This window comes from Erpetoichthys calabaricus, chromosome 5, assembly GCF_900747795.2.
Source record: "Erpetoichthys calabaricus chromosome 5, fErpCal1.3, whole genome shotgun sequence".
Lineage (NCBI taxonomy): Eukaryota > Metazoa > Chordata > Cladistia > Polypteriformes > Polypteridae > Erpetoichthys > Erpetoichthys calabaricus.
Genome location: NC_041398.2, coordinates 28,501,860 through 28,522,978, shown reverse-complemented (window position 1 = coordinate 28,522,978; position 21,119 = coordinate 28,501,860). Strand labels below are relative to the sequence as shown.

At 40.4% G+C, this 21,119-nt stretch overlaps 1 protein-coding gene across 2 annotated transcripts in view; it reads left to right on the top strand.

Annotated features, from left to right (window-relative positions):
* LOC114651576 (gastrula zinc finger protein XlCGF57.1-like) overlaps window positions 1–16,345 on the top strand; it is a 38,276-nt gene extending 21,931 nt beyond the window's left edge. Inside the window, exons 3-4 of one of the 2 annotated variants that reach the window (XR_003716217.2) lie at window positions 4,698–6,420; window positions 16,259–16,345. Coding sequence is in view for 1 of the 2 variants with exons in the window: in XM_028801401.2 (XP_028657234.2) it covers window positions 4,698–6,037 (1,340 nt within the window). In the remaining variant the exon portion in view is untranslated. Of the gene's footprint in view, window positions 1–4,697; window positions 6,743–16,258 lie in introns of those variants that run through there. The other variant, XM_028801401.2, reaches the window with a different exon arrangement.
* Window positions 16,346–21,119: the final 4,774 nt, after the last annotated feature.

Below are 21,119 nucleotides of genomic sequence, written 5' to 3'. Positions count from 1 at the left end.
CAATGTCAGAGAGGCGACATTGCGTTGGCTTGGACATGCGCAGAGGAGAAATGCTGAGCATATTCGGAGAAGAATGTTAAGGATAGAGCTGCAAGGTAAGAGGAAGGCCTAAGAGGAGGTTTATGCATGTGGTCAGAGAAGACATGCAGGTGATGGGTGTAACAGAACAAGAAGCAGAAGGCAGGAAGATATGGAAAAAGATGATCCGCTGTGGCAACCCCTAATGGGAGCAGCCGAAAGAAGAAGTATTAAAGCCATTAAGAGCAACTACGTAGTTACAGTCATGGCCGAAATTATCGGCACCCCTGGAATTTTCCCAGAAAATGCACCATTTCTCCCAGAAAATTATCCATCCATCCATTTTCCAACCTGCTGAATCCGAACACAGGGGTCTGCTGGAGCCAATCCCAGCCAACACAGGGCACAAGGCAGGAACCAATCCCGGGCAGGGTGCCAACCCACTGCAGGACACACACAAACAAGCTGCATGTCTTTGGACTGTGGGAGGAAACCGGAGCGCCTGGAGGAAACCCACGCAGACACGGGGAGAACATGCAAACTCCACGCAGGGAGGACCCGGGAAGCGAACCCAGGTCTCCCAACTGCGAGGCAGCAGCACTACCCACTACGCCACTGTGCCGCCCCCCAGAAAATTATTGCAATTACAAATGTTTTTGTATATACATGTTTATTTCCTTTATGTGCATTGGAACGACACAAAAAAACAGAGAAAAAAAGCCAAATCTAACATCATGTCACACACAACTCCAAAAATGGGCTGGACAAAATTATTGGCACCCTTTCAAAATTGTGGGTAAATCGTTTTATTTCAAGCATATGATGCTCTTTGAACTCACCTGTGGCAAGAAACAGATGCTGGCAATATAGCAATCACACCTGAAGCCAGTTAAAATGGAGAAAAGTTGAGTCAACCTTTCTGTTGTGTGTCTGAGTGTGCCACACTAAGCATGGAGAACAGAAAGAAGAGCAGAGAATTGTCTGAGGACTTGAGAACAAAAATTGTGGAAAAATATCAACAATCTCAAGGCTACAAGTCCATCTCCAGAGATCTTCATGTTCCTTTGTCCACTGTGCGCAACATAATCAAGAAGTTCACAACACATGGCACTGTAGTTAATCTCCCTGGATGTTGACGGAAGAGAAAAATTGATAAAAGTCTGCAACGAAGGATAGTCCGAATGGTGGATAAACAACCCCAATCAACTTAAAAACATATTCAAACTGTTCTGCAGACTCTGGGTGCAACAGTGTCAGCTCGAACTGTCCGTCGACATCTGAATGAAATGAAACGCTATGGCAGGAGAGCCAGGAGGACCCCACTGCTGACACAAAAACATACAAAAGCCAGACTGGAGTTGGCCAAAATGTACTTGAGGAAGCCAAAATCCTTCTGGGCGAATGTCTTGTGGACAGATGAGACCAAGGTAGAGCTCTTTGGTAAAGCTCATCATTCTACTGTTTACAGAAAACGGAATGAGGCCTACGAAGAAAAGAACACCGTACCTACAGTCAAACATGGTGGAGGTTCTAAGATGTTTTGGGGATGTTTTGCTGCCCCTGGCACTGGATGCCTTGACTGTGTGCAAGGCATCATGAAATCTGAAGACTACCAAAAGATATTGGGGTGCAATGTAGGGCCCAGTGTCAGAAAGCTGGGTCTGCGTCAGAGGTCATGGGTGTTCCAGCAGGACAATGACCCCAAACATACCTCTAAAAGCACTCAGAAATGGTTGAAGACAAAGCGCTGGAGAGTTCTGAAGTGGCCAGCAATGAGTCCGGATCTAAATCCGATTGAACACTTATGGAGAGATCTCAAAATTGCTGTTGGGAGAAGGCTCCCTTCAAATCTGAGAAACCTTGAGCAGTTTGAAAAAGAAGAGTGGTCGGAAATTCCAGTTGAGAGGTGTAACAAGCTTGTTGTTGGTTATAGGAAGCGCTTGATTTCAGTTATTTTTTCCAAAGGGCGTGCAACCAAATATAAAGTAGAGGGTGCCAATAATTTTGTCCAGCCCGGTTTTTGAGTTTTGTGTGAAATGATGTCAGATTTCTGTGGTGGGTTAGCACCCTGCCCGGGATTGGTTCCTGCCTTGTGCCCTGTGTTGGTTGGGATTTGCTCCAGCAGACCCCCATGACCCTGTGTTCGGATTCAGCGGGTTGGAAAATGGATGGATGATGTCAGATTTGTTTTTTTTCTGTTTTTTTGTGTTGTTCCAATGCACATAAAGGAAATAAACATGTATACCAAAACATTTGTAATTGCAACAATTTTCTGGGAGGAATGGTGCACTTTCAAGGAAAATTCCAGGGGTGCCGATAATTTCGGCCATGACTATACACAAAGATTCATGCAACCTGGGTATGTTGAGTTGTCACGTTCAGCCCAAGTAGCAGTAAAAAGAGACTGACAACCATTCCATTCCCAGGTGGTTTCTTCTCTTACAGATTAAGTGAAGCAAAATGAAGACCTGGTAAGAGAGAGAACACTTAAGCATTTTTTAACACATGGATTTGGGCAGTTTATCTAATTTATTCCTGGCAGATCCTCTCAAGTTCTGTTTGACTTGATGTAATTGTGAACTGCCTTCTTCAGGTTTCTCCCCAGGTGTTCAGTGGGGTTTATATCTGGGCTTTATACGAGGTGTGATCCAAAAGTTCCCGGAATGCATTTATTCTGCAGCCAAAAGGGTTTGGTTATATCGATTGGCGCTAGATAACAGTTCAGGTTGTCCTTGAGAGCTGTTATCACGCGTTATAATGTCAGCACAGTTGTTTTTCAAGTCGCAGTTCTCGTTTAAACTTCGGTTGTGTCTGTGAAGGGTTGTTTGTGAAAATGAGTGATTTGAAAGGGCAAAGAGTATGTGTTAAATTCTGTTTTAAACTGGGAAAAACAGCAAAAGAAAGCCATGAAATGTTGCAACAAGCATTCTACAGGGATGTTCTAAGGCGTTTGCGAAATCGAATTCGCCGAACACGTCCTCAGATGTGGGCTGACAAGTCATTTCTTTTGCATCACGACAATGCACCAGCTCACACATCTCTGACTGTGCGCCAATGTTTGGCTTCTACAAAGTTTACTGCCATTCCCCACCCTCCGTACTCCCCAGATTTAGCGCCGTCTGATTTTTTTTTTCATTTCCTAAGATGAAGATGAGGCTCAAGGGACGCAGATTTGAGACGGTGGAGGAGATCCAAGCGGTAACAACCGACGTCTTGAACACACACAAAAAACGACTTCCAGAGGTGCTTCGAAAGGTTGAAATCTTGCTGGGATTGGTGTATCAACTCAGCGCGTGACTATTTTGAAGGAACTGTTCACCATTAATTATTTGGTGTGTATGCTTTTATATAAATGCATTCCGGGAACTTTTGGATCGCACCTCGTATAGGCCACTGAGAAATAGTAAGAGACTTGTTTTAAAGCCATTCTAGAAGTGTCTTGGCTGCTTGCTTCTAGTCATTGTTGTGCTGAAGGGTGAACCATCACCCCAGTCTGAGGTGGTGTGGACACAGAAACAGGTTTTCTCCAAGGACCTCCCTGTATTTGGCTGCCTTCATCTTTCACTCAGTTCCGTCACTGAGAAGCATCCCTACAGTATGATGATACTATCAACAGGCTTTATTGTAGGGATGGTATTAGGCAGGTGATGAGCACTACTTCGTCTTGACCAGACATATTGCATGGAATTCTGCACAAATAGATTTATTTTTGTTTCAACAAACCAGAAAATCTTTTTTCCCTTGTGCACCTTTAAATGTCATCAATTGCTTTTTAATCAAGAGTGTCTTCCGTCTAGCCCCTTTGCGATAAACACCTGCTTGATGGAGTACTGCAGAGATGGTTGTCGTTCTGACCGGTTCTCTCATCTCAGCTCTGTTACAGTGGCCATTGGGCTCTCTCTGTGACCAAGGTCCTTCTTGCCTGGTTACTTAGTTTAGCTAGATGACCAAGTCTATGAAGAGTACTGGTGGTTCTAAGCTTCTTCCATTTCACAGTTATTTAGGCCACGGTTCTTCTAGGTGCTCCTAGCTTTAGTTATGGTTTTATCCCCTTGGCATGGTCTCTGCTTCAACACAATTTGATAATGGAGATCTACAGAGAGTTCTTTGGACTCCATGGCTTGTTTTTTGTCCTGAGATGAAGGGTGAATTGTGGACCTTCTATACATAAGGTTCACAAACGACTTCCTAAACAATGTTCCATCAATTCAACTTGCCATCGGTGGCCTCCCAAGTTCTCAACACATATCCAATATAATGAAAACAAACAGGATGCACCTGAGCACAATTTGGTGTGCCACAGCAAAGGGTCTGAATACTGATATTAAAGGGAGATTTCAGTATTTTTAGTTTAATAAACTTGCAAACATTCCTCAAAACAAGTTTACACTTTGTAATTATGGGTTATTTAGTGTAGGTTGATGGACAAAAATTGCAAATTTGTCCATTTAATATTATATAGCAACACAATAAAGTGTGCAGAAAATGAAAAGGTGTGACTACTTTCTGAATCCAAGGTATGTTGGAAACGTTTGTTTTTCCATTTTTAAAACTTGGCATTATAAACATAAAGGTCATACAAGATGCACAAGTGTTTGTTTTTGAAATGACAGCTGTAATTTTTTTTTTCTACTTTGCTTTAGTAAATTTTTAACATCTCTTTCTGTCTCAATTTCTAGTAAAAACATCCAGTGGAGTTGCTGTTAGGAATATCCAGAGGAACTGCATCTCAAAAACCATCTGTCAAAATTCAGAAAACATGAAAGTAATGAATGAAAAAGGACCAGGAAAGCTCTACAAAGATGCTCATTCAAGTAACTTAGGAGATGGCAAGTCTGTGGTAGAGAAAAATGTAACTGGGCAGACATCATCTATGAAGGGTCCTCAGAAAGTCCAAACCAAAAAGAGGCCTTTCAGTTGTACTGGTTGTGAGAAAACATTTACAAGGAAGTTTCATCTGCAGTGTCATATAAGAATTCATACGGGAGAGAAACCATTCTGCTGCACTGAATGTGGAAAGCTGTTTATTAAGAAAGATTACCTGCAGAGGCATCTAAGAGTTCACACTGGAGAGAAGCCATACTGCTGCGATAAATGTGGGAAGTATTTTTCAATGAGAAATAATCTTCAGCGACATTATAGAATTCACACGGGAGAGAAGCCTTATGGCTGCACAGAGTGTGGAAAGCGTTTCACAAAGAAAAATAATCTTCAGCGTCATCTGATAGTTCACACAGGTGAGCAGCCTTATGGCTGCAATGAGTGTGAAAAGAGATTTACAAAGAGGATTCAGCTTAAAGTCCACTTGAAGGTTCATATGGGTAAAAGGATGTTTGAGTGTAATGAATGTGGTAAAAAATTCACAAAGAAACATGGACTTCAGCTGCACACCAGAATTCACACTGGAGAAAAACCTTACTGCTGTTCTGACTGTGGAATGAGGTTCATTCAGAAAAATACTCTTCAGCAACACCAGAGGATCCACACAGGAGAGAAGCCATATTTCTGCATTAAGTGCGGGAAAAGGTTTTCTCGGGAAATTCATCTTAAACAGCACCAGAGGATTCACACGGGTGAAAAGCCATTTTGTTGTACTGACTGTGGCAAAAAGTTCACACAGGAAGGAACACTGAAACACCACCAGAGGATTCATACAGGTGAAAAACCGTATTGTTGTACTGAATGTGGGAAAAGGTTCACAGGAAAAAATAATCTTGTTTACCACCGGCGGATTCATTCTGGAGAGAAGCCATTCTCCTGTAGTGAATGTGGAAAGAGATTTGCAGCAAGGAAAACTCTTCAGCAGCACTTGAAAATTCATACAGGGGAGAAGCAGCATTGCTGCAATGAATGTGGAAAACGTTTTACCCAGAAAATTGCCCTTCAACAACACCAAAGGATTCATACTGGAGAGAAACCATATTGGTGCAGTGAATGTGGGAAACTCTTCACTAGGAGTAACAATCTGAAACGGCACATGATGATCATGCATACTACAGAGAACCCAACACAATTTTGAGAAAAAAAGTATAGGCAAAAGATCCAGACACACACATTTTTGTACTTTTTGTCTTGCATTTCTGAGGTCATATGAATTATACCATTGGTCTGAAGATTTGAAACCATACATAACAAACTGAAAAGATAAACTGAAGCTGGTTTCCCTGTTACCCTTCAAGGATTCACTGGATGAAAAATGTGGATCTGCTAATTACAGCTTTATAAAAGTTAAATTGAAAGTGTGGCAGTGTTTGTTTATATTTTACACTGATGGCAAGTATTGGGATTTTATTTATTAATTTTTTTTAGGTTATGAATTTTATATCCATTCCATTACTTGTGTAACACAATGCAGTGCTTCTAAAGTTCCTCAGATGCCACACTGAAGAATTGTTCTATCCTGTGAGTATTAAAATCTTTTTTTATCTGTTTTAGAAGAGAAATGGCAGCTGCTAACTTTGCCATGGTTTTTAGAGGTTCTGATTCAAAAATGCACACTCCTTTCAATTTTTGCATTGTAAATTATTCTGGTTTTACCAATATTACTGATGGAGGGGTCCTTAATGTGAAAAATGAGATTTGTGAGCATTATCATATGATAAATGCCATGGTACACTACAAAACTAGGTCTGCTGCTTTCATATTTAAAATTTCTGTATGGTGTATATTGAAATATATATTAGTTTTAATGTTCAAAACTGAATAAAATTTCAAACATCTTCAATCAGTATCATGTTTCACCACAAGCAGTACACCAGTGGTCGTCAACATTGGCTGGGGTGGTGTCATGACCCGCTCTAGGACCTTGGTAAACTTCCAAGGGACCAGAAGATCTCATCTCTCTCTCTCTCTCTCTCTCTCTCTGTCTGTGTGTATATATATGTATATGTATATATATATATATATATAATATATATATATATAAAATACAATGTTTGTTTGTTTGTCTGCCTGCTTTTCACAAGAGAACTACATATTGGATTTAGAATGTTTTTTTCCTATAATTTGCTTGAACATTCCAGTTGATTTTGCAACTTCTGTCATCGTGCTAAGTATCATAGTTCGGTTTGCAGCACCGATTTTGTTTGTGCGAATCTGAGAGAGACAGGCAGTAGACTGAGAGGAGGGTGAGGCAGGACCTCAGGAGTGGGAGCTGGGCGGGGCCCTCACTCACATGCCAGTCTCCATTCAGGTCGCTGTACCTCCCGCCACATGTTGGAGCACACGTTGCCTCCGCTTAGCTAGAGATACCTGTTTTTTCAGAAGACATTATCATTTAGAGATTGTCAAAGAGTAACGTTTGACATTTCTGAGAGAGAGATCACAGCTACATGTGTTTTAAGGGGGGAGTTACTCATTGGCAGAGATATCACAGCCACGTGCTCTTCCCCCCATGCGAGGGACGCTCTCCCGTCAGAGCTGAACACGATCAGATACAATGCCAATGTTTGATGTTGAAGCATACCTAGCTTCTGCTTGGCCAGAGCTACCTTCCCAGCTACACATTTGCTCGTGATAGGAAAACCAAAAATATTGTATATCAAGAGGCCCTCGGATAAGAAAGCTATCAATAGAAATTCTTCTCAATACAAATTATTCATTTTTTTTATTGATTTTTAAAGTTTGTCCTGTTTCACTACTATGCGGGTGGAGCTGCAAGGGACAGCTAGTTGAAAATAATTGTAAAATGGCAAAATGGTCAAATCTGTAAAAATCAACATAGAATAGGGATGTTAAACTTATCTTTTTAAAGCAGTCCGCTTCATCGATTTCATTAATGTGTTATGGCGTGCAATGACTGACAGTTTTTTTTAAAGATTTTCTTTAACTTTTTTCCCCCAAATATAGTGTGAAAGATTGAGTCACGGTCGTCCTCTTGAACCCTCAGATCAGACGTCAGACACCAGATAAAAATCCAATTATTGTTTATTTTATAATAATAATGTGCACCAATCACCCTTCTCTCCACAATACTCATAAATAAATCAATAAACAATAACCAATCCTCCACCCAGCTCAGCTCGACATCTGGGATTTCCCATAGTCCTTTTATATCTACTGACCCGGAAGTGTTTCCCATCCTACAGTCCCTGTGATTTCTTATCACTTCCGGGTCAGATAAAAAGTCCTTCTCTTCAACCCGGAAACACGTCGTTCCTTCTGGTCATCTGATCATGACGTGCTTCCAGGTTATAGGGCACGTATAAGTCTTTGAGCCTCCCTGCAGCGTCCTCTGGTGAGCCCCACGGTGTCCAGCAGGGTTGGAAATAAAAACTCCATTGTCCATAATTCCCTGCTGGTCTTTGGGGCAATTCCATGCTACAGGGAGGGCTCCATCTAGCAGCCTGGGGGTATTGGCCGGGATGAACAGCCGGCCATCTCCCACAATAGATAGTATCCATATATACATTTGCTAGATCATATTCATACCTAACATTAAAATGCACCTCCAGTGTCCATTCACATTAATCTGCATAGTACAACTCATTACAGATGCTAACATATAGATAAAATAGAAAATGACGGCTTGTAATCACCCAACAAGAAAAAGTGAAAAGCAGGTGACATACCACACTGGTATAAAGAACTTTAGTGGTTTAGCATGATGCCAAAGACGTGACAGTCTCATGAAGGAGTTGGTAACCTGACATTATATCAACCACTGTGCTCACTTTTTAAACCTGCACCTGTGACAGGGCTGGCCACTCTTCTGTGGCTTACCTGACTGCTGTCACTACCCTACACAATTTTTTTGTCTTTTCTGCTGACTTGTTGAATGTGGAGAGAAACCACATTTGAATTTTGACTCGTGTTAAATGTGGTTAATCCCTGATGGAAATGTTCCAGTGCTGAATCCATTGGATAATGAAATAACTTTTATAATTAAACTATGAAAAATATCTGCAGTATATGGAAGGAAAATAAACCACAATATTGTAATAATCAAAAGGAAATCCTTATTAGCATTAATGCTTGAATCCTGAATGCCCAATTAACACAATGCACACACTATATAGCCATGGTTGGCTGTTTAGTGAATTGTTGGCGGTCATGGCTGTCTTGCGTGTGTCTTGCTTGCCATGGACTTAGTGAATTATATATATAGATTATGCTTTAAAAAAAACAGGTACTTTAATAAAACAGTAGCAAATAGGCTTTTGTTAATAAACATGAATTTAAAAGCGAGCACCTTTGAAAAGACTGCAGCAAAAGTACAGGAGGGGAAATATCATGACCACCTTAGGGATGGGGAGTGTCACACATTTATGTGGTACACTGGGGGACCTTGGAGGAATAAAAGTTGAGAACTACTACACTATGCAGCTTTGCACAATTTTAAAACTTAACCACAATCTTTTCACATATCATATACAGGAGATACCCAGTTGTATTTATGGATGGATAGCTTCAATTGCCACACTCTATGACTTTTGCAACAATTTCCAGATGTGTAGCCTTCATGTACATAATCTTAGTGAGTTTCTCCAGTCAGCTGCCACACTCTATCATTCATATAGCAGTTTGTAGCCTTGAAGAAAAAAAAGAATGTAACAACCCCCCAACAAAGATATGAGCCGTCAAAGTTATTTAGTAGGCCATTCCTAACAAGAACAGAGAAAATAAAAAAAATAAATAAAAAAGAAAGTTATGTTTTAAGTATTACTTAAATCACATGCTTGTGTTAACACTGCTTTTTTTGTTTTTAGGAGCAGACACTGTCAAGGATTTTGAAATATCTGATTTAAATTTATTTCCAGAGCTCTGAGTTAATTTGGGTTAAGGTATGTGAAATAAAAACATTTACACTTTTGCTAGGTGTACACATGCAAAACCTATTTATTTCAAACCTTGTTCAAGTTTTAAGAAAATGTTCTTTTCATAATTATAAAATACAAAGGAGAGACCATTTCTTTCAAGTTTCTTCCCTTTCGTTCCTTTCTTGTTCCTGATGTGTGTGTAGGGTTGTGTATTTTGGGAATTATTATTGTGTAGAGTGCTGTGGCACAGTGGTTAATACTCTTGCCCTGTTCTGTGTTGAGTTGGTATATTCTCTCTGACCGTGTAGCTTTTTCAGGGAATGCTTTGTTGAGTTTAAATTGTGTTGTATGGTTTCCTGATGGTTGGATTTGTCCATGTTGCCACAGAATTGGATTGCTACAGAAGATTCTTCCTCATTGTCGCTGACTCGATTTGCCAATGGAGTTTCCTTGATCTGGAGACCAGTGCCATATAGAGCTAAGCTGGATTATTGTTGTGCTCCCTATTTGATGAAGTTAACACCAGCTTTCATCATGAGTGGCTGTTTGGTGTGTGTCCTGATAAGTAAATATAAACATGAAAGGCAAGGAGTTTATAAATGTGTTGAATGCTGAATAGTTCAAAACAAACACAACCTTGGGTTAGTTTACATGTGCTAAAGGCAATTAAGCTAACTTTGAGTGTGTTGCGCACTACATGAAAGGGGTCTCTGTGAATGAAATGCAATTTTTAAAGAAGTTTAAGTTAGCCTGAAAATATGTGGTGTTGTTTGAAAGGATGAAACAATTGCAAAGTGTGCATTAATGTATGCAAGGCAGGGATGGGTTGTGTTCCCTTACCCAGCTGGGAGGCTACTCTTACAGAAGAACAGTGGAGGCTGCCAATTGGGAAAAGCTGTTCGAATTCAGCGGGTTGGAAAATGGATGGATGGATGGATGTTTTTCTCCAATAGTTGTGGAGGTTGTATGTTCAAAGAGAAGGTATAAAAATCGGACAACTGCAGTGGGACCCTAGAGCTCACCTACAGATGGATGGAAGACCTCACTCCTGCCCGTGCCTAGGACAAAATGCTTTCCTACACTCTGTCTTGAAGTTGGACAAGCATCGATTGCAGGAAACCCCAACTGCATCATGTTTTGGTCAAGTATGGCTCTCCTTCATTTATTGTATTCTTGTATTATGCCGATATTAAACAGAAGCTAGTGTAATCTTCCTTTAGTGTTATTGATTCTTTCTACCTTTTAGATAACCGCTGTTCCACTACAGAATTATATAATACTTTAATTCATAAATATCTTTATGTATATTGTTGGTTTAGTAAAGGCTGCAATCTCTAATTAACACCTTCCCAGGGAATGTATGCCCCCTGTTGGATACAGTCATGTAGTGTAATATCCTCACTTAATGGGTCATAGAGGTCTTCAAATGCTAGAGCAAGATCAAACATGTTTTTATGTTGTGAAATCTTTCTGTCATGTACAGCAGCCTGTTGCTTAATGGGCAGAAGTATAATGCATATGAAGCCTCATAATTGCAGAAGAGCCCAATCAAATCAACTCGACTCGAGGAAGAACAGAGAAGACAGGTGTTCAGGACCGCACATACACTGAAGAACCTCATGGAATTTTGTGGCTAGCCCACATGTCTATTTGAGGTCTTGTCTTTGATGCACTACAAAAAAGTGAAGAAAGAAAACTGATGCTCTGCATTGATTAGCTGCCAAAGTGTGTTGACCTTGCAGTAGTTTCAGTTCTCTGAAACTCTTCTCAGTCTTGAGGGATTTGTGCCGTCCATTATCCTGTGTGATATGTAGTTGTGTAATCTGACCTCCTACCACCTGCAGTCATTAAGGGCGCGATATGCTGTCTGACTTTAAGTTGTGTGGTACAATGCCAGTCTTAAATGGGCTGCTGTCAATCCAATTGAAATAAAAAAAGTCAATTTGAAATGTTACCTGCTCTGCATACAATATTTTAAAATAAACTCCACCCTATCAAACAGCTGGAGGCCCAGCTGATCTGATCCCACCCTTCATTATCTATTTAATGTTTAATGGATAACACTAGATTAGGCAATTTCTAGATTGTATCTACTAGTCACATACTATTATGTAACAAGACCTTAACAAAGGCATATTTTGGCCTTAAGAACATTTAAAAGCATCAATCCATGGCTACTCATGTCTGAGCAGTGTGGCCTACTAAAATAACTTTGTTTGTGGTTGGTTTGTGTTTTTTTTTTTTAATTAATGATTAATAAGTGCAAATGAAGCTGTCATATTCACATGTCATTTTACCAGTGCATCTAAAGGACTTGCACACTACTCAGTGATGAATAACCACTTTACTGGTGCTTTGCAAGTATTCTGAAGACCAAAAGAAATCTTTATGGTCATGTAACAATACAGCCACAGTTACTGTTTATTTTAGTCTTTTTGCTGTTATTTAAATATGTTTTTGTATTTTTTTTTATTGTTTTTTGTTTTGCATTTGTAGTGTTCTCCATTTTCTTCATATAAATCTCCACATATTCAGGAATGTATTATTTCTTTTAACCATAGGGTTTTTACAGTTTTTTCCTTCTTTCTATTGCATATTTGAAACTTTAAATGCCTGAACCACGTTTTGTGCCTGTGCAGGCTGAAAATTCCCATTTTTTGAGTGTGGGGTCAAGCTACCTAGGGTGAGGCCTGTTTCAGAGACCCATACCTACTGAAATACTGGTTTGGCTTGTGTTCATTTTGTGTCCTGCTACCCCTTTTTGCTATTTCGACATAGCAGTATGTGCCTAATCTAATCTAAAGTGTAACCAGATAATATATAGTTCACACCTAGGCAAATGAACAAATTTATATAACGAAAATGAAGTGGAGAAGCACATACATTATGCAATGATTCTCATTCTTCTTGGCTGACAAAGATGGGCCACAAGAATTCTGCACAAAAGTAATCTATGTTCACATTCGCCTGAAAGTGTTGTTTTTTTGCACCTAGACTCAATCCAACTCCTTCTGGCCTTCTCTATACTTCTCCATAGAGAAGAAGAGAATGCAGGCAGGGTGGAATGGGTGGAGAAGAGTGTCAGGAGTGATCTGTGACAGACGGGTATCAGCAAGAGTGAAAGGGAAGGTCTACAGGACGGTAGTGAGACCAGCTATGTTATATGGGTTGGAGACGTTGGCACTGACCAGAAAGCAGGAGACAGAGCTGGAGGTGGCAGAGTTAAAGATGCTAAGATTTGCATTGGGTGTGATGAGGATGGATAGGATTAGAAATGAGGACATTAGAAGGTCAGCTCAAGTTGGACGGTTGGGAGACAAAGTCAGAGAGGCAAGATTGCGTTGGTTTGGACATGTGCAGAGGAGAGATGCTGAGTATATTGGGAGAAGGATGCTAAGGATAGAGCTGCCAGGCAAGAGAAAAAGAGGAAGGCCTAAGAGAAGGTTTATGGATGTGGTGAGAGAGGACATGCAGGTGATGGGTGTAACACAGCAAGATGTAGAGGACAGAAAGATATGGAAGAAGATGATCCGCTGTGGCAACCCCTAACGGGAGCAGCCGAAAGAAGAAGAAGTGTTAGCTCTTGGGGTAATTGGGACTGAGATAAACAAAGTATGATTTAGTATGAAGGTTTGGCCTGCATAGCTCTATAAGTAAGAGACAAAAAAAAGGAAGTGAAATCTGCCCATTTTAATTCTTCAGTGGTTAAAATAATGAAACAATTATCATTTCTGAAACAGGAACTCTTCAACTTGTTTTGCATGTTTAACATCAGTGGCATGATTTGACAGATGTATGACCAATAACATATTACTCTCCTTAATGATTTTACCACCAAATGCAATATTAAATGCTTAGACAAGGTACCAGACCGTATCATTTAACAGAGTTTACAAGCCAAGCCATTAGTCCAGTACATTCAGTAAAAGTAACTTAAGATTTGTAACATACAAAAAAGTAATTAAGATTTGTAATATACAATGTCGGAGAAGACGAAATGAGCTAATGAACCAACATTACTCTGTCAGCCTAAGGAGAGTCAAGTGCAGCAGGCCTGGCATATGTTAGCTGTGATGCCAGGCTGACCAACAACAACATGCCCTCAATGGCAAAAGATGCAAGAGGAGCATTTGCAAACTGGAAAGAGCAGAAAAAGAACTTGAATGTCTGTAAAGACACGTTTGCAGTTGACAGATTATCTCTCTCTCTCTCTCTCTCTTAATGTCCCATATCTAATATGGGAACATCCATCCATTAAAATATACTACTGATAACACAATGGTTTTTGTTTTGTTACGTGAAACTGACACACCTTAACCAATTTTTTTTTAGCTTTGGTTTGGATTCCTTCAGATCTCAAATGGACAGTTTGAAAAGATAAATAGATCCAGTGCCTCCGGAAAGTATTCACAGCGCATCACTTTTTCCACATTTTGTTAATGTTACAGCCTTATTCCAAAATGGATTAAATTCATTTTTTTCTTCAGAATTCTACACACAACACCCCATAATGACAACGTGAAAAAGTTTACTTGAGATTTTTGCAAATTTATTAAAAATAAAAAACTGAGAAATCACATGTACATAAGTATTCACAGCCTTTGCTCAATACTTTGTCGATGCACCTTTGGCAGCAATTACAGCCTCGAGTCTTTTTGAATATGATGCCACAAGCTTGGCACACCTATCCTTGGCCAGTTTTGCCCATTCCTCTTTGCAGCACCTCTCAAGCTCCATCAGGTTGGAAGGGAAGCGTCGGTGCACAGCCATTTTAAGATCTCTCCAGAGATGTTCAATCGGATTCAAGTCTGAGCTCTGGCTGGGCCACTCAAGGACATTCACAGAGTTGTCCTGGAGCCACTCCTTTGATATCTTGGCTGTGTGCTTAGGGTCGTTGTCCTACTGAAAGATGAACCGTCGCCCCAGTCTGAGGTCAAGAGCGCTCTGGAGCAGGTTTTCATCCAGGATGTCTCTGTACATTGCTGCAGTCATCTTTCCCTTTATCCTGACTAGTCTCCCAGTCCCTGCCACTGAAAAACATCCCCACAGCATTATGCTGCCACCACCATGCTTCACTGTAGGGATGGTATTGGTCTGGTGATGAGCGGTGCCTGGTTTCCTCCAAACGTGACGCCTGGCATTCACATCAAAGAGTTCAATCTTTGTCTCATCAGACCAGAGAATTTTCTTTCTCATGGTCTGAGAGTCCTTCAGGTGCCTTTTGGCAAACTCCAGGCAGGCTGCCTTGTGCCTTTTACTAAGGAGTGGCTTCCGTCTGGCCTCTCTACCATACAGGCCTGATTGGTGGATTGCTGCAGAGATGGTTGTCCTTCTGGAAGGTTCTCCTCTCTCCACAGAGGACCTCTGGAGCGCTGACAGAGTGACCATCGGGTTCTTGGTCACCTCCCTGACTAAGGCCCTTCTCCCCCGGTCGCTCAGTTTAGATGGCCGGCCAGCTCTAGGAAGAGTTCTGGTGGTTTCGAACTTCTTCCACTTACAGATGATGGAGGCCACTGTGCTCACTGGGACCTTCAAAGCAGCATAAATTTTCCTGTAACCTTCCCCAGATTTGTGCCTCGAGACAATCCTGTCTTGGAGGTCTACAGACAATTCCTTTGACTTCATGCTTGGTTTGTGCTCTGACATGAACTGTCAACTGTGTGACCTTATATAGACAGGTGTGTGCCTTTCCAAATCATGTCCAACCAACTGAATTTACCACAGGTGGACTCCAATGAAGCTGCAGAAACATCTCAAGGATGATCAGGGGAAACAAGATGCACCTGAGCTCAATTTTCAGCTTCATGGCAAAGGCCGTAAATACTTATGTACATGTGCTTTCTCAATTTTTTTATTTTTAATAAATTTGCAAAAACCTTAAGTAAACTTTTTTCACGTTGTCATTATGGGGTGTTGTGTGTAGAATTCTGAGGAAAAAAATGAATTTAATCCATTTTGGAATAAGGCTGTAACATAACAAAATGTGGAAAAAGTGATGCGCTGTGAATAATTTCCGGATACACTGTAGATACTTTATTAATCCCAAGGGGAAATTCACATACTTCAGCAGCAGCATACTGATATAAAGAACAATATTAAAGAGTAATAAAAATGCAGGTAAAAACAGACAATAACTTTGAATAATGTTACTGTTTACCCCCCGGGTGGATTTGAAGAGTCGCATAGTTTGGGGGAGGAACAATCTCCTCAGTCTGTCAGTGGAGCAGGACAGTGACAGCAGTCTGTCACTGAAGCTGCTCCTCTGTCTGGAGATGACACTGTTTAGTGGATGCAGTGGATTCTCCATAATTGATTGGAGCCTGCTCAGCGCCCGTCGCTCTGCCACGGATGTCGAACTGTCCAGCTCCATGCCTACAATAGAGCCTGCTTTCCTCACCAGTTTGTCCAGAAAAGTAAATGATTACCTGCTACGTTGGGCTTGTTTTTCTGTCAAATCTTTTTTTATGTTCTTAAATCTTTAGGGGAACATGGGTACTGCATAAACTATCTTGCAACTGGACACCTGTCATTTCCCTGGAGATATCATGAAGTACACCATGCAGAACCTTTGCAGGTAAGTTTCCAAGATTCTTCCAATAACATTCAAAACAATTAACTCATACAGTATTCAGAACCCTTCACTTTCTATGTACTTTATTGTGTTGTTGATTTAATTTTAAATGGAGTAAATTTGCCATTTTTACCCATCTGTCTGCTCTTAATAACTCATGATGACAAAGTGAAAACATGCTTTAAGAAAGGTTTCCAGATTTATTAAAAACCACAAACTGAAATCTTCCATCCATCCATTTTCCAACCCGCTGAATCCGAACACAGGGTCACGGGGGTCTGCTGGAGCCAATCCCAGCCAACACAGGGCACAAGGCAGGGAACCAATCCCGGGCAGGGTGCCAACCCACCGCAGCAAACTGAAATCTTTTTTTATACAAATATTCAGACCCTTTGCTGTGGCACTATAAATTGTGTTCACACTAATCCTTTTTGATTTTGTTCTCCTTGTGATGTGCCTAGAATTTGACTGGAGTCCACCTGTGGCAAGTTGATTTGATTGGACATTGTTTAAAAAGACACTCACGTACCTGTGTACAGGAACTCTGTCAACCCCCGCGGTCATATTATGGTGAGGCATAGATCAGGGCAAGGGGATAAAGGCATTTCTGTAGCTTTGAGTGCAGTGTAGTGCTAAAGCTGAGGAGCACATTGGCCTCAATAATGGTGAAATGGAAGAAGTTTATCCACCAGGGTTCTTCCAAGATGTGGCCAATCTGACCAAACAAAGTAACCAAGCAAGAAGAGCCTTGGTCAGGGAGGTGACCATGAATGCAATGGTCACTCAAACAGAGCTTCTGAAGTCCTCTACTGAGATGGGACAAAACCTATTGGAAGGATGGAAACCATCCACTTTAACTCTGACAGCATGAGGAAAAAGACTCTGATCTGATGATGCATAACGTAACTCGTTCGGCAAGATTCCAAACTTGCTATGTATTAAATTCTCTTAATTATATATCTGTCTTATGTAAGTATGCATTATTTTTTGTTGTATACTATATTCAATTTTCTTTTTATCTCATTTTGATTTTTTTTTCTTGTATCTATTTATTTGACATTTTGTAAAGCACTTGGAGCTATATCCTTTGTATGAAAATGTTCTGTAGAAATAAATGTTATTGTTCAAGACAAGTTTTTGAGGGACAATTTAAGTCTACCTGAAATAGTACAGATCAGACTAAGCAGTGCGGTACTAAGAGAAAATCTTCAGTCTCAGTGACCAGTGGAACAACATCAGTAGCAAGTTTAACTAATATGCAACTAGTCTTGTTGTTTATGATCCCCATTGGTTTGCTTACCTGGCTGTCTGACCGGTGTTTAACAGTGGCCCGCTGGTAATTAATATCTCACCCTCTCTTAATCAACGACTTGCTGTTGCAACTTCCTCTTGATTTAAAGGGACGGGGCACAGGGAAAACATATGTCCTTGTGTAACATTGATAAAATATTTGCAATTTGTAAGCTACATTAGATTAAAGTACTGTAAGTGCTGCTGTCATTTCTATAAATGATGCTCATGTTGAGCATCAGATAAGGCCATGAAAACTATAGAAAGTATATTGAAACTAGTGAAGACAAACAGTAAACTTTAGTAGAATCATAATTTAAGTATAATTGTCTCTCTGTAACTCTGTAGGTTGTGTGCCCAGGTATTTGCAGGAACAAAGTAAAAAACATCACCATATTGAAAGCATCACCAACCCACATCCATCCCCCCCATTCATGTGGGTCAGCAAAGTCAAAAGGAATTATTTTATAATTATTAAGGTAAATATGTAAGTGCTATTGATTAATTCTGTCATACTACTTGTATTACTACAGCCGATAGTGATTATAAGATCTCATTTATTTCTATTTTTCCTGTTACTGCATTAAGTGTTAGGCAATATTATTCGACTGCAGCTGCAACAGATTTATTAGGATGTTGATATCACCCCTTCCAAAATAATACAACTTAACTTCAGACTGGTAGTCAGTGTCAATTCAGATTTTATCTGCTGTCAATGACTGACCTGTTGATTATGCCCTAGAAATTTCACTCCTACCTAAAAATAGCTGTGTTGCAGCTGCCATCATGAAATTTCTGCCATCTTGACCTCTCTTAATAGCACTGCCATTTTTCTGCTTCTGCAGTACTTTACACTCTTCCACATGATACACATCAGTAGGTATTCATATGTTATAGCGCCACCCCTCAATCTCCGAGGGAGACCCACCTCCTGGATGTTTTTGTTTTTATATGTAATGTTTATAGAGTGTAAGTATATGTGTGTGACACTCTGGAGACTTATGGGGTTTTTAATCGGCATAACTCATTTTCTCAATTAGGTAGATAATATTGAAGAGTTTGTACATGTTATTCTTTATGCACTCGGCTTTCTCAATTAACTGAATTAATCCAACAGTCCCTGAAGCACTATATTATATAACTGTATGAGAAGTCTTATATTCTTTATGCACTAGGCTTTCTCAATTAACTGAATTAATCCAACAGTCCCTGAAGCACTATATTATATAACTGTATGAGAAGTCTTATATCTGGAAAACACGCATGGTTTGAATGAATTCAGTATGGAGGAAACTAGCAGCATCTTTTAATCCGCCCTGTCTGAACCAGTGGCTGAGTGATATTCTTAATTGGAGAGCCCAACACTGCATCTTTTTACTGAAGATTAATAATGGCTAAATTAATTCTTTAAGGCGGCATGGTGGCGCTGTGGTAGCGCTGCTGCCTCATAGTAAGGAGACCTGGGTTTGCTTCCCGGGTCCTCCCTGCGTGGAGTCTGCATGTTCTCCCCGTGTCTGTGTGGGTTTCCTCCAGGTGCTCCAGTTTCCTCCCACAGTCCAAAGACATGCAGGTTAGGTGCATTGGTGATCCTAAATTGTCCCTAGTGTGTGCTTGGTGTGTGGGTGTGTGCCCTGCGGTGGGCTGGCACCCTATGCTGGCTGGGATTGGCTCCAGCACAACCCCGTGACCCTGTGTTAGGATATAGCGGGTTGGACGATGACTGACTGACTGAATTCTTTTTAAACTTACTTCTGAATTCAACTATATGTTGATCCATATTTTGCAATTTCTTGTATTACACACAAAAAAATATTTCCATGCATTGCTGGTCTCTTTCTGTAGCACCGAGTTAAATATATTTGATTCAGTATCACACTATATTTCAGTCCAAATATAAAATATGGTTTGAATATTTTTAATGGCATATTTGTGCTTTTTCATGTACTTAATATTCTGTTTGATGCGCCCAGAATTAATTTTGTAAGTTAATATGCAACTTGCTCCCCTTTAAACTTTGTTCTTCTTCAAAAAGTCCACTGCAGCTGCACTTGGCCTTGATCCACTACTAGTCTACATCTCTGAGGCACACTGCAGCAGGGTGGTAATCCACAATGTTAGTCCAATTACCGTAAATACGTAATAAAAACAGACCAGCATGGGATCATCCCCAGCTCTAAGCACACTTAACTGACCCTTAGTGTAACTGAGTGGCCCAGACGTCATAGAACATCTGTATAAAAACCAGACTATGGTAATTTACAGACACTTATCCAATCGAATGATGTTTGAGAGGATCAATCAGGAATAAACAGTGCAAATCTAGATGTACAAAGTGTAGAGATTTACCAAGCAGACTTGAAGCTGGAATTACCGCCAAAGAGGCTTATACGAAGTACTGAATAAAGATTCTAAATACTTACATAAATGGGAGATTGTAGTCTTTGATTTGCAAGTATTTCACAAATTATTATAAAAACATGTCTTCATTTTGGCTTTGTAAGTTATTGAATGTAGATTGATGGGCAGATAAATGGTACATTTATCCATTTCAAATTAAACCTAAACACAAAGTGTGCAGAAAGTGAAGTGATCCGAGGACTTTCTGAATACACTGTATATGGAGGTACTCGTGAGGTCCTGTGCTTCTTCTTGCCCACTCAGGTCAGCTGATGAATAGCATCTTCTGGCACTACCTCTAGGTGGTATCAAATGCCAATCTGGACTCTTCATGTATAGCTCCTCACTGGTGGAATGATCTCCAACTGCTGACGTCCTTAGTGTGTGTAAGACAGGGCTCTGTCCTCGGCCCTCTTCTCTTCTGTATTTATATGCTTCCCCTTGGCCATATTATTCGTAGCTTTGGACTGGGTTATCAGTTTTATCCAGATGATACTCAACTGTATTTCAATGTTAAAAGTGGAACTTCATCAGAGCTTTCTCAGCTCACAACCTGCCTCAGTGAAATGAATACCTGGATGGAGCAGAACTCTTTAAAATTAAACTGCAACAAAACTGAACTCCTGCAACTTGGGACTAAAGTGCAACTTAATAAAATGAGCTCCTTCCCAGTCCATCTTGGTGGTGATCTCATCAGACTTGCCTCTAGTGCAAAGAATCTTGGTGTCATTTTTTGATTCCTCCCTTTCTTATTCCTCTCCTTTTCTAATGCTGAGAAACTTGTCCATGCTTTTATCACATCCCGCATCGATTATTGTAATTCCCTACTGGCAGGTGCCCCTTCTAATCTTATATCTCAGCTCCAGCTTATTCAAAACTCGGCTACAAGAGTCCTTACTCGAACCAGCAGCAGCGAGCACATCACACCCATCCTGCTCCGTCTTCACTGGCTCCCTGTGTCTCTTACAGAATTGAATATAAAATCCTACTAATAACCTACAAAACCTTAAATGACCTTGTGCCAACCTACATCAGTGACCTTCTCCATCACTATGTGCCTGTCCGCCCACTAAGGTCCTCTGATT